The sequence below is a fragment of the Oncorhynchus masou genome, chromosome 21, assembly GCF_036934945.1.
Source record: "Oncorhynchus masou masou isolate Uvic2021 chromosome 21, UVic_Omas_1.1, whole genome shotgun sequence".
Lineage (NCBI taxonomy): Eukaryota > Metazoa > Chordata > Actinopteri > Salmoniformes > Salmonidae > Oncorhynchus > Oncorhynchus masou.
In genome coordinates this window covers 52,535,338-52,551,989 of record NC_088232.1, presented here as the reverse complement: position 1 = coordinate 52,551,989, position 16,652 = coordinate 52,535,338, and the positions used below count along the sequence as shown (strand labels likewise).

Below are 16,652 nucleotides of genomic sequence, written 5' to 3'. Positions count from 1 at the left end.
CGAATAAAACAGGTGTAGACCTTACAGTGAAATGCTTACTTACAGGCTCTAACCAATGGTGGGTGTGTGTGTTGTAAAGAAATAAAACAGTAAAAAGACTGTATATAGCCTTGCAACTGTTATTTTCAACAGACACCAGTTAGTCAGGCTGATTGAGGTAGTATGTACATGTAGATATGGTTAAAGTGACTATGCATATATGATGAACAGAGAGTAGCAGTAGTGTCAAATAGGGGGTGTTGGGACACAATGCGGTTAGCCAATGCACTGGTTGGTCGGGCCAATTGAGGTAGTATGTACACGAATGTATAGTTAAAGTGACTATGCATATAAGATAAACAGAGTAGCAGCAGCGTAAAAGAGGGGTTGGGGGGGCACACAATGCACTTAGTCTGCGAAACCATTTGGTTCATGTTCAGGAGTCTAATGGCTTGGGGGTAAAAACTGTTGAGAAGCCTTTTTGTCCTAGACTTGGCACTCCGGTACAGTTTGCCATGCGGTAGTAGAGAGAACGGTCTATGACTGGGGTGGCTGGGGTCTTTGACAATTTGCAGGGCCTTGCTCTGACACCGCCTGGTGTAGAGGTCCTGGATGGCAGGCAGCTTTGCCCCAGTGCATACAGCCCAGTACATCACTAACACTCTGTAGTGCCTTGCGGTCGGAGGCCAAGCAATTACCGTACCAGGCAGTGATGCAACCGGTCAGGATGCTCTCGATGTTGCAGCTGTAGAACCTTTTTGACTTGCCTAGTTAAATAAAGGTTACACACACACACACACACACACACACACAGACCAAACATTTATTTTGATGGCATTTACTTAAGTCCCCATTACCAGTAAAACATAACCAAAACCTCTTTTCTCTCTGTTCCATTGTTGAGTCGTTTCATTCTCAACCAGGATTTCTATGGAACTCCGTTTGGGTCTTTGCGTGTCAGAAAAGATGCACGTCAAATCAGGAACTGAATATGACTGCACATCACAATAATTTAATGTATTCATACATTTTTTTTTACACGTATTTATTACACATTTCACTTGTATTTCATACGTCACAACGATTCATCTGTATATGCTGGTAAAGTTGTCTCGCGCACCTACAGTGCTGGTCATAAATAAATAAAAAAGGTGACTAGCTGATGGATGCAAACAATGTTCTTCCCCAAAAACTACATCTGTTTCAGTAGCTATTCTTAGCTAACTATATAGTGTCATCATCTAAAGTAACCCTAGTTTATAAGATGGTTCTTATTTGATTTAATGTTGGTCGGACCCATCTATGTGACGCTAGACACACAATAAGGATTAGCCACAATAGTGGACTGCAGTTAGCCTTCAAATCACACTAGATGTATTAGACTTTAGAATTGCATTGGTGGCATACTTATTTCACTGTACAGCCTTAACCTATGGATGGTGGATCAATGACATGGGGTATTAGTTTGTGGATCAATGACATGGGGTATTAGTTTGTGGATCAATGACATGGGGTATCAGTTTGTGGATCAATGACATGGGGTATCAGTCGACTCTGTGACACCCAGAGAACATTAGCGTCGTAGCTCTTATCGCGGGACTCTGAAACAACTGTGAATTGAGCAACATTTATTGTCAACCTGTGTGTATTGAACAGTATTCCGGAGGAGAAACAATACTGCGCGGATGTTTTTGGAGTCTAAGAACTCTGAAGAGGACTTTGGGGGGGGGATATATCTTGGGTATTGAGTAGACTGTTACACAATTTCATTGATCCCCAATCCTTAGGTAGAGCTGTGCAGTACAATATGAACGTCAATACACACTGACTGTTAAATCACCTCCCCAGTTGCAGTTTGCTCTACAACGCAAATATTTACTTCTTCACAGTTGTGTTCTGTGGGTGTCACCGAGTAGACTGATCCCCCATTTCATTGCTTCACATTCCAACCTTGTTTAACATTATCTAGTCTAAATATGGCATTATTCCACCAATTTGTAACCTTCTGCATCATTTTTAAAGGCAAACCGCAAATTCCACAATTGTGCCTAATCGTTATTGTGGCTAAAGACCCAAACGGCGTTCCATAGTATGTTGTGAAGCTAATAGCAGTGACGTTACTACTGTGTAACTCTGGTAGGGCAACATCTGGTAACGTTAGTGTGTACTGGTGCTCGTACAGTCGCGAAAGCCAACCTCATCCGCGACAGAACGGTTGATTGTCAAGGGCAGTGAATTCTATTATCTTGCCGTTTAATGGATTTCGCCTTTGAGTTTGTCTCACTCAAATGTTCTTGCTCATTCAAATGACTGCTCGACTTGTTTACTACTCAATCCACACAGCAGACATTGTGGGCTAGGTTAGGAATGCTGTGTTGCACGTGTAGCGCAACATTGTACGTGCCGTCATTAGGTATGCACGTCAGCTTTGACATCTGTTTCTCACATTGTCGTTAAACTAGACATTGGGCCTATACCGACGTTGGCATTCTTAGCTAATATCGTCCGCTTCCAATATATCATGCATTCCTATACAGAAGTGCGTTGGTTATCAAGGGGTAAAGTATTGACATGTTTTTTTTTACTGAGAGAGGAGCTTGAAGTTTTCTTAACTGACCATAATTTTCACTGACCTGACTGACGAGTTTCTCACATGACTGGCAAATAGGGGTTTATATAAATAAATAGATAAATCTAAATAAATCTATTATAAATAGATGTTTTTTCTCACCTGAATGATCTGAATCTAGGATTACAGGGACTCTAACGACACTGCTCAAAAAAATAAAGGGAACACTAAAATAACTCATCCTAGATCTGAATGAATGAAATATTCTTATTAAATACTTTTTTTTACATAGTTGAATGTGCTGACAACAATCACACACAAATTATCAATGGAAATCAACTGATCAACCCATGGAGGTCTGGATTTGGAGTCACACTCAAAATTAAAGTGGAAAACCACACTACAGGCTGATCTAACTTTGATTTAATGTCCTTAAAACAAGTCAAAATGAGGCTCTGTGTGTGTGTGTGTGTGTGTGGCCTCTGTGCCTGTATGACCTCCCTACAATGCCTGGGCATGCTCCTGATGAGGTGGCGGATGGTGTCCTGAGGGATCTCCTCCCAGACCTGGACTAAAGCATCTGCCAACTCCTGGACAGTCTGTGGTGCAACTTGGCGTTGGTGGATGGAGCGAGACATGATGTCCCAGATGTGCTCAATTGGATTCAGGTCTGGGGAACGGGCGGGCCAGTCCATAGCATCAATGCCTTCCTTTTGCAGGAACTGCTGACACACTCCAGCCACATGAGGTCTAGCATTGTCTTGCTTTAGGAGGAACCCAGGGCCAACCGCACCAGCATATGGTCTCACAAGGGGTCTGAGGATCTCATCTCGGTACCTAATGGCAGTCAGGCTACCTCTGGCGAGCACATGGAGGGCTGTGCTGCCCCCCCAAAGAAATGCCACCCCACACCATGACTGACCCACCGCCAAACCGGTCATGCTGGAGGATGTTGCAGGCAGCAGAACGTTCTCCACGGCGTCTCCAGACTCTGTCACGTGCTCAGTGTGAACCTGCTTTCATCTGTGAAGAGCACAGGGCGCCAGAGGCGAATTTGCCAATCTTGGTGTTCTCTGGCAAATGAAAAACGTCCTGCACGGTGTTGGGCTGTAAGCACAACCCCTACCTGTGGACGTCGGCCCTCATACCACCCTCATGGAGTCTGTTTCTGACCGTTTGAACAGACACATGCACATTTGTGGCCTGCTGGAGGTAATTTTGCAGGACTCTGGCAGTGCTCCTCCTGCTCCTCCTTGCACGAAGGCGGAGGTAGCGGTCCTGCTGCTGGGTTGTTGCCCTCCTACGGCCTCCTCCATGTCTCCTGATGTACTGGCCTGTATCCTGGTAGCGCCTCCATGCTCTGGACACTACACTGACAGACACAGCAAACCTTCTTGCCACAGCTCGCATTGATGTGCCATCCTGGATGAGCTGCACAACCTGAGCCACTTGTGTGGGTTGTAGACTCCGTCTCATGCTACCACTAGAGTGAAAGCACCGCCAGCATTCAAAAGTGACCAAAACATCAGCCAGAAAGCATAGGACCTGAGAAGTGGTCTGGGGTCCCCATCTGCAGAACCACTCCTTTATTGGGGGTGTCTTGCTAATTGCCTATTTCCACCTGTTGTCTATTCCATTTGCACAACAGCATGTGAAATTTATTGTCAATCAGTGTTGCTTCCTAAGTGGACCGTTTGATTTCACAGAAGTGTGATTGACTTGGAGTTACATTGTGTTTAAGTGTTCTCTTTATTTTTTTGAGCAGTGTATATTCAATGTGCGGGACAAATTTGAGGCTATGATTAAAAAGTTGGAATTGAACTCAAGCTTATGGACGATGTCGAATGTGATATAGCGAAGCACCTGTGTGAGTTGGCTGCACAATTACGCAGGTACTTTCCTGAAATGATGACACAAACGACTGGATTCGTTATCCCTTTCATGCCCTGCCTCCAGTCCACTTACTGATATCTGAACAAGAGAGGCTCACTGTGACCTGTACAAGGACCGCTACTTCCATGCTAGGTACTTCATTATATGTAAATGGCAATAACTTTTTTGGTGTGTGTGTGTGTGTAACCTTTATTTAACTAGGCAAGTCAGTTGAACGTTCTTATTTACAATGACGGCCAATTGTGCGCCGCCCTATGGAACTCCCAATCACGGCCGGATGTGATACAGCCTGGATTTTAACCAGGGTCTGTAGTGATGCGGTGCGTTAGACCACTGTGTGTAGACTATTTAATTGTACTAGTATGTCTACTTTATATAGGTCTCGGTTTGTTTTGGAAAGGAAGGTATCGGCCAAAAAATGTCTGAATGGTGCATCCCTAGTATAAACTTTGCCAAGGTGCATAGAAGCTGTTCTGGCTTGTGGTGGTCCATGTTGTATTTACCAGTTACCTGTATATCCTGTCCAGGAAGTCCACAGACGTAGAGCTGATGAAACTGTGGGTTTGCCCACAACCAGTCAAAAACCATCTCCGGGAAGCTCATCTGCGTGCTCGTCGTTCTCACCCAGGGTCTTACGCCCCTCGATCCTGGAAGTGTAAACACGCCAGACGTCATCAGAAGTGTCCACTTTATTTGAGGGGATAGGGTGTGTTAAGTGTTGATCTTTATTAGCAGTTTGTCATTAAGCAGGAATGTGTCTGTCTACACGGCAGGTATGACCAGTATTAGCAAACCGGCAATACTGCATTAAAGCGAACACTGTCATACACACATTCTCACACACACACACCCCTTCTATTGAATTGGGTGATTGAGCAGCATGCTAATGTGATGATTCAGAGCAATATGAAATCAACTGATCTTGTCTGCACCAGGCTAGGGAGTGGCTCCCAGATTACACCTAATATAACCCTGGATAGGTTAGATCAGGGCTCTTACACCTTGTTTCCTCGAGAGCCTCTCCTGTTTTTAACATTTTTTTATTACATTTGTAACTAACCTTATTCAGCTTATCAACCAGCTAATTATTTTAATCCAGTGCACTAGATTAGGCTTGGAGTGAAAAAACCTACAGCAGGGTAACTCTCCAGGAACAGGGTTGGAATATAAACCTATGGCAGGGGAACTCTCCGGGAACAGGGTTGGAATATAAACCTACAGCAGGGGAACTCTCCGGGAACAGGGTTGGAATATAAACCTACAGCAGGGTAACTCTCCAGGAACAGGGTTGGAATATAAACCTATGGCAGGGGAACTCTCCAGGAACAGGGTTGGAGTCTAAACCTACAGCAGGGTAGCTCTCCAGGAACAGGGTTGGAGTCTAAACCTACAGCAGGGGAACTCTCCGGGAACAGGGTTGGAATATAAACCTACAGCAGGGGAACTCTCCGGGAACAGGGTTGGAATATGAACCTACAGCAGGGGAACTCTCCGGGAACAGGGTTGGAATATAAACCTACAGCAGGGGAACTCTCCGGGAACAGGGTTGGAATATAAACCTACAGCAGGGGAACTCTCCGGGAACAGGGTTGGAATATAAACCTACAGCAGGGGAACTCTCCGGGAACAGGGTTGGAATATAAACCTACAGCAGGGGAACTCGCCGGGAACAGGGTTGGAATATAAACCTACAGCAGGGGAACTCTCCGGGAACAGGGTTGGAGTCTAAACCTACTGCAGGGTAACTCTCCAGGAACATCCCAATTATAGGTCGCTGGTGCAAAACCAAAAAGGTGTCCTCTCTTGCTCTTCTGTCCTCATCCACTCCCCTCATGGATCTGAGATGACTGCACAGTTCAATATAGCTTCTACCGCTTTCACCTGTTCAATCATAGCAGACCTGTGAAGTAGGCTGGAGAGCAGAAGGGGGCCAGTTTAAAAGGAAAACATAATAATAATGGAATGCAGCCCTCCCTAGGTCTACGGAACAAGCTAGAACAGTCACTGAGTTCAAGAGCCGTTCTGTTGTCTGAACCGTCTTCTGAGTTGTTACAAGTGTAACGTGTCCTCATATAGCCTCCTATCGTATGTGTATCTCTATTGTGTCAGGTATTAAGGTGACGTCATCAGATTGGTATGTAGCTACAGTGTCGTGAAAGGCATCACGTCGGTCCGGTTTGGTTGATTTTCCTCCATGCTCTAATTTTATTCGTAATACTGGAGAAATCTGGTTTGGTTCAGTTGCTCTGACTCCACTTCCTGAAACACTGGCAACTGTTAAACATCAGCTAAGGTAATCTGATCTGGCTGTTTTAAGAGTATTTTGTTAGGATCCCCATTTAGCTGTTGCGCATGCAGCTCTTTATCTACTCATCCCGAGGTTCATAGTTGTAGCACAGAGTTTCTAACCCCAGAGGTGCAACATCTCCAGACTTCCACGAACGCTTGCGAAGTAGACCAGGGTTTGGGTTTTTAGAAATCAATGAATAACCCTGTCCAACATGAAGTCTGATGTGTGTTTGTGTGTATTGACAGTGAATAACCCAATCCCGTCCAACATGAAGTCCGAGGCGAAGAAAGCTGCCAAGATCCTCAGAGAGTTTACTGAGATCTCCAACCGCACTGGGCCTGACAAACTCATCCCAGGTGTGTGGGTGTGTGTTCCTGTTCATCTGAGTGTGCTCGTTTTCATCCTGCCCTTACTCTCATCTCTGACTCATACCTAATAATTTCTCTCGTTCTCAGCATGGCTTTATGGTGATGTCATCAGGGTTTTGTCAGGTAGACTCAACAGCCTTGGTTTCTCAAATTACTGCCTCGCCTGGTTCACCAACTACTTCTCAGAGTCGTCTGGATCTCTGACAGTCTCTATGGGGTGCCACAGGGTTCAATTCTCGGGACGAATCTTCTCTGTATACATCAATGACGTCGCTCTTGCTGCTGGTGTTTCGCTGATCCACCTCTACACAGACAACACCATTCTGTATACATCTGGCCCTTATTTGGACACTGCTAACAAACTTACCAACGAGCTTCAACGCCATCCAACACTCATTCCGTGGCCTCAACTGCTTTTAAATGCTAGTAAAATTAAGTGCATGCTCTTCAACCGATTGCTGCCTGCACCATCCCGCCTGACTAGCATCACTACTCTGGCCGGTTCTGACTTAGAATATGTGGACCAAATACCTTGCTGTCTGGTTAGACTGTAAACTCTCAATCCAAAATTACATCTAGAATCGGCTTCCTATTTCACAACAAAGCCTCCTTCACCCATGCTGCCAAACATACCCTCGTAAAACTGACTATCCTACTGATCCTTCACTTTGGCGATGTCATTTACAAAATAGCCTCTAACACTCTACTCAGCAAACTGGATGTAGTCTATCACAGTGCCATCTGTTTTATCATCAAAGCCCCATATACTACCCATCGCTGCGACCTGTATGCTCTCGTTTGCTGGCCCTCGCTACATATTCATCGCCAAACCCACTGGCTCCAGGTCATCTATAAGTCTTTGCTAGGTAAATCCCCGCTTTATCTCAGCTCACTGGTCATCATAGCAACACCCACCCGTAGCACACGCTCCAGCAGGTACATCTCACTGGTCACCTCCAAAGCCAACACTTCCTTTGGCCGCCTTTCCTTTCAGTTCTCTGCTGCCAATGACTGGAACCAATTGCAAAAATCTCTGAAGCTGGAGTCTTATCTCCCTCTCTAACTTTAAGCATCAGCTGTCAGAGCAGCTCACTGTACCTGTTGTACACAGCCAATCTGTAAATGGCACACCCGACTACCTCGTCCCAATATTATTACTAACCCACTTGCTCTCTTGCACCCCAGTATCTCTACTGGTACATCATCATCTGCAAATCTATCATTCAAGTGTTGTAATTTTCTCCTCTGTGGCCTATTTATTGCCTTTATCTCCCTACTCTTCTACATTTGCACACACTGTACATATATTTTTCTATTGTGTTATTAACTGTATGTTTGTTTAACTCTGTTTTTGTCACACTGCTTTGCTTTATCTTGGCCAGGTGGTAAATGAGAACTTGTTCTTAACTGGCCGACCTGGTTAAATAAAGGTGTTCTCAACTGGCCTACCTGGTTAAATAAAAAACCTTTTTTTATTTTGACGTCAGCAGGGTTTTGTCAGGTGACAGTCCTCCTTTCCGGATATGGCAGGTAATTGTGTCATAGCATGCTAGCAGGACCTGCTAATCATTGTGCTTTTTCTCCCTCCAGCCAATATATTAGCCAAATGTCAGGGCCTGGCCATCATCACAGTGATCAAGGCAGGCTTCATGATCACAGCTCGAGGCGGCAGCGGTATAGTCATCGCTCGACTGGCTGACGGACGTAAGTTCACCACCACACACACACACACTATATGGTCATCGCCAGGACATAAGTTCATTACATCCTCCCTCTCACTAGGTTGGTCTGCTCCCTCTGCCATTGGTATAGCTGGTCTGGGCGGTGGCTTTGAGATTGGAGTTGAGGTAGGTTGACCACCAGACACATGAGGGATCCAGCCTAACACTTTCCCTTGCTCTCCTCTTGGGTTAAAAGAACATGTGCGCAGTGTCACACAATAGAAAACATAGGAGTAATTCACTAAGCTCTATTAAGAGGTGTGACTACTGGTAAATAAGTTCATCCAGACATTTGGTTTGACAATTTAGCCCATTTAAAAAATAAATAAAAATCTCCCCATTTTTGTGGTATCCAATTGGTAGTTACGGTCCTGTCCCATCGCTGCAACTCTCGTACGGACTCGGGAGAGGCAAAGGGCAAGAGCTTTGTGTCCTCCGAAACACAACCCAGCCGAGCCGCACTGCTTCTTGACACAACACCCGCTTAACCTGGAAGCCAGCCGCACCAATGTGTCGGATTGCGTGATGGGACAAGGACATCCCTGCCGGCCAAACCCTCCCCTAACCCGGACGACACTGGGCTAATGGGTCTCCTGGTCATGGCCGGCTGCAACAGAGCCTGGACTTGAACCAGGATCGCTAGTGGCACAGCTAGCACTATGATGCAGAGCCTTAGACTACTGCGCCACTCAGGTGGCCAGAAAATTAGCCAATTTTGTTTTGTTAATTTACTGTCAAGCCTCCAGAATTGTTTTGTTTTTCTGGGGGTTTCAATGGTGGTTATAGGCCTAATTACCTATGCATATATTTTGTCCAGGTGGGAGAGGCTTGTGTTTTTTATTACAGAAATCATGAGGAGCCCTTTTACTGTTTGAAAAATTCATGGTCTTATTTGCCCCAGGTGGAATGTACAGATCGCACCAGTGCGACCAATACATTTTTTTGTTCTTGCCCACACAGCCAAGTCAAAGGGTCGCGAAGGGTCAGAAGGTCGCAAAGGGTCAAAAGGTCACAAAGGGCAAAATACAACTAAGTGGTCTGGTTTTCCAACTGTCCTCCTTATTCCCTCATGATTCTGTGACTATAAATCCTGTTTTATTGGGGAAGTTTGTCAAAATGAGTCAATTTAATATATTTTTGTTATCGAGTTCATGTTTCAATATGTCCATGTAGTTTCATTGATTGTTGTGAACTTCACAACTAAAACAGGATTTATTTTCTTACTCGGTTACACAAGCAGGAAGTCAGCTACTTCTTCCCAGAGTGAGCACTGGCTCAGGACATCCTCCCAGAGACGTTTGTTCTCAAGACATCAGAGTGAATAAAGGATGTTCGGATTTATTCGATTTTGAGGAAGTTACCGAAATGTTACACCCCAGACGCCGTGTTCCATCCACACCCTTATCGTGGCTGACTCCAGACGCCGTGTTCCATCCACACCCTTATCGTGGCTGACTCCAGACGCCGTGTTCCATCCAGACCCTTATCGTGGCTGACTCCAGACGCCGTGTTCCATCCACACCCTTATCGTGGCTGACTCCAGACGCCGTGTTCCATCCACACCCTTATCGTGGCTGACTCCAGACGCCCATCAGTGTTCCATCCACACCCTTATCGTGGCTGACTCCAGACGCCGTGTTCCATCCACACCCTTATCGTGGCTGACTCCAGACGCCGTGCTCCATCCACACCCTTATCGTGGCTGACTCCAGACGCCGTGTTCCATCCACACCCTTATCGTGGCTGACTCCAGACGCCGTGTTCCATCCACACCCTTATCGTGGCTGACTCCAGACGCCCAGTGTTCCATCCACACCCTTATCGTGGCTGACTCCAGACGCCGTGTTCCATCCACACCCTTATCGTGGCTGACTCCAGACGCCGTGTTCCATCCACACCCTTATCGTGGCTGACTCCAGACGCCGTGTTCCATCCACACCCTTATCGTGGCTGACTCCAGACGCCGTGTTCCTTCCACACCCTTATCGTGGCTGACTCCAGACGCCGTGTTCCATCCAGCCCCTTAAGATTTTGTTTCTGACGGGAGAATGAACCTGTCAGCAGATATACAGCACATTCGGAAAGTGTTCAGACCCCTTGACTTTTTCAACATTTTGTTACAGTACGTTAGACTTATTCTAAAATTGATTTAAATTGTTTTTTTCCCCCTCATCAATTTACACACATTACCCACATAGTGACAAAGCAAAAACAGGTTTTTAGTCATTTTTGCAAATGTATAAAAACAAATTAAAAAATATAATCATATTTACATAAGTATTCAGACCCTTTACTCAGTACTTTTTGAAGCACCATTAGCAGCGGCTACAGCCTCGTCTTCTTGGGTATGACGCTGCAAGCTTGGCACACCTGCATTTGAGGAGGTTCTCTCATTCTTCTCTGCAGATCCTCAAGTGCTGTCAGGTTGGATGGGGAACGTTGCTGCAGAGCTGTTTTAAGGTCCTTCCAGAGATGTTCGATCGGGTTCATGTCCAGGCTCTGGCTGGGCCACTCAAAGACCTTCAGACTTGTCCCGTAGCCAATCCTGCATTGTCTTGGCTGTGTGCTTTAGGTTGTTGTCCTGTTGGAAGGTGAACCTTCGCCCCAGTCTGAAATCCTGAGCACACTGGAGCAGGTTTTCTTCAACAATCTCTCTGTACTTCATCTTTGCCTCGATCCTGACTAGTCTCCCAGTCCCTGCTGTTGAAAAACATCCCCACAGCATGATGTTGCCACCACCATGCTTCACCGTAGGGATGGTGCCAGGTTTCCTCCAGACGTGACGTTTTGCATTCTGGCCCAAGAGTTCAATATTGGTTTCATCAGACCAGAGAAACTTGTTTCTCATGGTCTGAGAGTCTTTAGGTGCCTCTTTGCAAACTGTAGGTATCATTGGAGTCAACATGGACCAGCATCCCCGTGGAACTCTTTTGACACCTTGTCGAGTTCATGTCCCAATGAGTTGAGGCTGTTCTGAGGGTAAAAAGGGGGCATCTCAATATGAGGAAGGTGTTCCTAATGTTTTGTACACTCAGTATATGTGTAGGAATTAGAGTGATGTAGAGGCTTGCCTTTTCTGTCCATCAGGTGACTCACTATGTTTCTGTTTCGGTGTTTTGTAGCTTTTGATTGTTATCTGGTTGCTGCCAGGTAGCTGCCAGTCTCTCTCTCTCTCTCTCTCTCACTCACTCACTCACTCACTCGCGAATCAAAGCAGTATTGTTCTCTCTGTCCTCGGCTGTCTGAAGGGTATTCATGTGTACAGAGGTAACATGTATTAACGGACCAAATCTCTATTTTTTTATGTAAATGTCATGTGTTAGAAGGGTCAGTTCACCATTTTACTATTTCTCTTGTTCATCCAAATGTCAAATGTCAAATCACTTAGTCGTTGTGTAGTATGAACAAAACGCTCCAATAAACACAAGGGGCTTTGTGGTGTCTAAAATGACTTATTTGGAGCTTTTGTTTGTATTTCTCAGGGCCCCAATCAAACTAAATTAATAAACTAAATACTACACAAGGATGAGGAAGTGATTTGCTGTTTGGGGTTAAGTTTCTCAAAAGCAAGTGAAATCACTTATCTTGACACTCCCATAACATGCCATTTTACAGTTGAAGTTGGAAGTTTACATACACTTAGGTTGGAGTCATTAAAATTAGTTTTTCAACCACTTCACACATTTCTTCTTAACAAACCATAGTTTCGGCAAGTCGGTTAGGACATCTTTGTACATGACAGGAGTCATTTTTCCCAACAATTGTTTACAGGCGGGTTATTTCCCTTATAATTCACTGTATCAGAATTCCAGTGAGTCAGAAGTTTATATACACTAAGTTGACTGCCTTTTAAACATCTTGGAAAAATGATGTCATGGCTTTAGAAGCTTCTGACAGCCTAATTGACATCAATTGGAGGTGTACCTGTGGATGTATTTCAAGGCCTACCTTCAAACTCAGTGCCTCTTTGCATGACATCATGGGATAATCAAAGGAAATCAGCCAAGACCTCCAAAGAAAATTGTAGACCTCCACAAGTCTGGTTCATCCTTGGGAGCAATTTCCAAACGCCGGAAGGTACCACATTCATCTGTACAAACAATAGTACGCAAGTATAAACACCATGGGACCACGCAGCCGTCATACCGCTCAGGAAGGAGACTTGTTCTGTCTCCTAGAGATGAAAGTACTTTGGTGCGAAAAGTACAAATCAATCCCAGAACAACAGTAAGGGACCTTGTGAAGATGCTGGAGGAAACGGGTACAAAAGTATCTATATCCACTGTAAAACAAGTCCTATATCGACATAACCTGAAAGGCCGCTCAGCAAGGAAGAAGCCACTGCTCAAAAACCGCCATAGAAAAGCCAGACTACGGTATGCTACTGCACATGGGGACAAAGATGGTACTTTTTGGAGGAATGTTCTCTGGTCTGATGAAACAAAAATAGAACTGTTTGGCCATAATGACCATTGTTATGTTTGGAGGAAAAAGGGGGAGGCTTGCAAGCCGAAAAACACCATCCCAACCGTGAAGCACAGGGATGGCAGCATCATGATGTGGGGGTGCTTGCTGCAGGAGGGACTGGTGCACTTCACAAAATAATGTCATCATGAGGAAGGAAAATTGTGAATATATTGAAGCAACATCTCAAGACATCAGTCAGGTAGTTAAAGCTTGGTCGCAAATGGGTCTTCCAAATGGACAATGACCCCAAGCATACTTCCAAAGTTGTGGCAAAATGGCTTAAGGACAACAAAGTCAAGGTATTGGAGTGGCCATCACAAAGCCCTGACCTCAATCCTATAGAAGATTTGTGGGAGGAACTGAAAAAGCGTGTGCGTGCAAGAAGGCCTACAAACCTGACTCTTTTACACCAGCTATGTACCGCTGCATAGCCCATCTGTAAATAATCCACCCAATCTACCTACCTCATCCCCATGTTGTTTTTATTTACTTTTCTGCTCACCAGTATCTCTACTTTCACATTACCATCTGCTCATCTTTCACCCCAGTGTTAGTTTGTTAAATTGTAATTACTTCTCTACTATGGCCTATTTATTGCCTTACCTCCTTACTCCATTTGCACACACTGTATATAGACTTTCTTTTTTCTCTATTATGTTATTGACTGTGCGCTTGTTTATTCCATGTGTAACTCTGTTTGCGTCGCAGTGCTTTGCTTTATCTTGGCCAGGTCAGTTGTAAATGAGAACTTGTTCTCAACTGGCCTACCTGGTTTAATAAAGGGGAAATAAAAAATAGAAAGCTCTGTCAGGAGGAATGGGTCAAAATTCACCCAACTTATTGTGGGAAGCTTGTGGAAGGCTACCCAAAACATTTGACCCAAGTTAAACAATTTTTAAAGCAATTCTACCAAATACTAATTGAGTGTGTAACCTTCTGACCCACTGGGAATGTGATGAAAGAAATAAAAGCTGCTCTCTCCCCTTCTCCCAGTCTGCCCTTTCCTTCTCCCAGTCTGCCCGTCCTCTCTCCCCTTCTCCCAGTCTGCCCGTCCTCTCTCCCCTTCTCCCAGTCTGCCCGTCCTCTCTCCCCTTCTCCCAGTCTGCCCGTCCTCTCTCCCCTTCTCCCAGTCTGCCCGTCCTCTCTCCCCTTCTCCCAGTCTGCCCGTCCTCTCTCCCCTTCTCCCAGTCTGCCCGTCCTCTCTCCCCTTCTCCCAGTCTGCCCGTCCTCTCTCCCCTTCTCCCAGTCTGCCCGTCCTCTCTCCCCTTCTCCCAGTCTGCCCGTCCTCTCTCCCCTTCTCCCAGTCTGCCCGTCCTCTCTTTCCTTCTCCCAGTCCGGACCTAAACACTACTCTGTCTCTGTGTGTGTCTAGGTATCAGACCTGGTGGTGATTCTGATGCAGCGCAGGGCAGTGGATTCTTTCTCTAAAGGAGGGAACCTCACTCTAGGGGGCAACTGTACTGTGGCGGTAGGACCGATGGGGAGGTGAACAAACACACACACACACACACACACACACACACACACACACACTCATAATCTTGGTTCATGTTTGGCCTAAACCAGTCAGGGTCCAACCATGGCTCATCCTTCTTGATGTGTTCCAGCCCTGAGGCTGTGGGTTAGGGGCTCCCCGAGGCTGTGGGTTAGGGGCTCCCCGAGGCTGTGGGGTTAGGGGCTCCCCGAGGCTGTGGGGTTGAGGGCTCCCCGGGGCTGTGGGGTTAGGGGCTCCCCGGGGCTGTGGGGTTAGGGGCTCCCCGGGGCTGTGGGGCTCCCCGGGGCTGTGGGGTTAGGGGCTCCCCCTTATTTAAACTGGACGCTTTGTGGACACTTGAATGTCTGAGCAGGGATTGTGGAGGGGAAATGGTTTTGTGACGTGTTTTGAGTTGGGGTAGTACAGTGCCTTGCAAAAGTATTTGGCCCCCTTGAACTTTGCGACCTTTTGCCACATTTCAGGCTTCAAACATAAAGATATAAAACTGTATTTTTTTGTGAAGAATCAACAACAAGTGGGACACAATCATGAAGTGGAACGACATTTATTGGATATTTCAAACTTTTTTAACAAATCAAAAACTGAAAAATTGGGCGTGCAAAATTATTCAGCCCCCTTGAGTTAATACTTTGTAGCGCCACCTTTTGCTGCGATTACAGCTGTAAGTCTCTTGGGGTATGTCTCTATCAGTTTTGCACATCGAGAGACTGACATTTTTTCCCATTCCTCCTTGCAAAACAGCTCGAGCTCAGTGAGGTTGAATGGAGAGCATTTGTGAACAGCAGTTTTCAGTTCTTTCCACAGATTCTCAATTGGATTCAGGTCTGGACTTTGACTTGGCCATTCTAACACCTGGATATGTTTATTTTTGAACCATTCCATTGTAGATTTTGCTTTATGTTTTGGATCATTGTCTTGTTGGAAGACAAATCTCCGTCCCAGTCTCAGGTCTTTTGCAGACTCCATCAGGTTTTCTTCCAGAATGGTCCTGTATTTGGCTCCATCCATCTTCCCATCAATTTTAACCATCTTCCCTGTCCCTGCTGAAGAAAAGCAGGCCCAAACCATGATGCTGCCACCACCATGTTTGACAGTGGGGATGGTGTGGTCAGGGTGATGAGCTGTGTTGCTTTTACGCCAAACATAACGTTTTGCATTGTTGCCAAAAAGTTCAATTTTGGTTTCATCTGACCAGAGCACCTTCTTCCACATGTTTGGTGTGTCTCCCAGGTGGCTCGTGGCAAACTTTAAACGACACCTTTTATGGATATCTTTAAGAAATGGCTTTCTTCTTGCTACTCTTCCATAAAGGCCAGATTTGTGCAATATACGACTGATTGTTGTCCTATGGACAGAGTCTCCCACCTCAGCTGTAGATCTCTGCAGTTCATCCAGAGTGATCATGGGCCTCTTGGTTGCATCTCTGATCAGTCTTCTCCTTGTATGAGCTGAAAGTTTAGAGGGACGGCCAGGTCTTGGTAGATTTGCACTGGTCTGATACTCCTTCCATTTCAATATTATCGCTTGCACAGTGCTCCTTGGGATGTTTAAAGCTTGGGAAATCTTTTTGTATCCAAATCCGACTTTAAACTTCTTCACAACAGTATCTCGGACCTGCCTGGTGTGTTCCTTATGCTTCATGATGCTCTCTGCGCTTTTAACGGACCTCTGAGACTATCACAGTGCAGGTGCATTTATACGGAGACTTGATTACACACAGGTGGATTGTATTTATCATCATTAGTCATTTAGGTCAACATTGGATCATTCAGAGATCCTCACTGAACTTCTGGAGAGAGTTTGCTGCACTGAAAGTAAAGGGGCTGAATAATTTTGCACACCCAATTTTTCAGTTTTTGATTTGTTAAAA

General features: G+C 45.5%; 1 protein-coding gene across 1 annotated transcript in view; it reads left to right on the top strand.

The window, feature by feature from the left end:
• Positions 1-16,652, top strand: part of sh3yl1 (SH3 and SYLF domain containing 1) — a 47,768-nt gene that overhangs the window by 17,691 nt on the left and 13,425 nt on the right. Inside the window, exons 2-5 of the mRNA XM_064927043.1 lie at positions 6,977-7,087; positions 8,690-8,803; positions 8,882-8,946; positions 14,660-14,772. Coding sequence (XP_064783115.1) covers positions 6,977-7,087; positions 8,690-8,803; positions 8,882-8,946; positions 14,660-14,772 — 403 coding nt within the window. The remainder of the gene's footprint in view (positions 1-6,976; positions 7,088-8,689; positions 8,804-8,881; positions 8,947-14,659; positions 14,773-16,652) is intronic.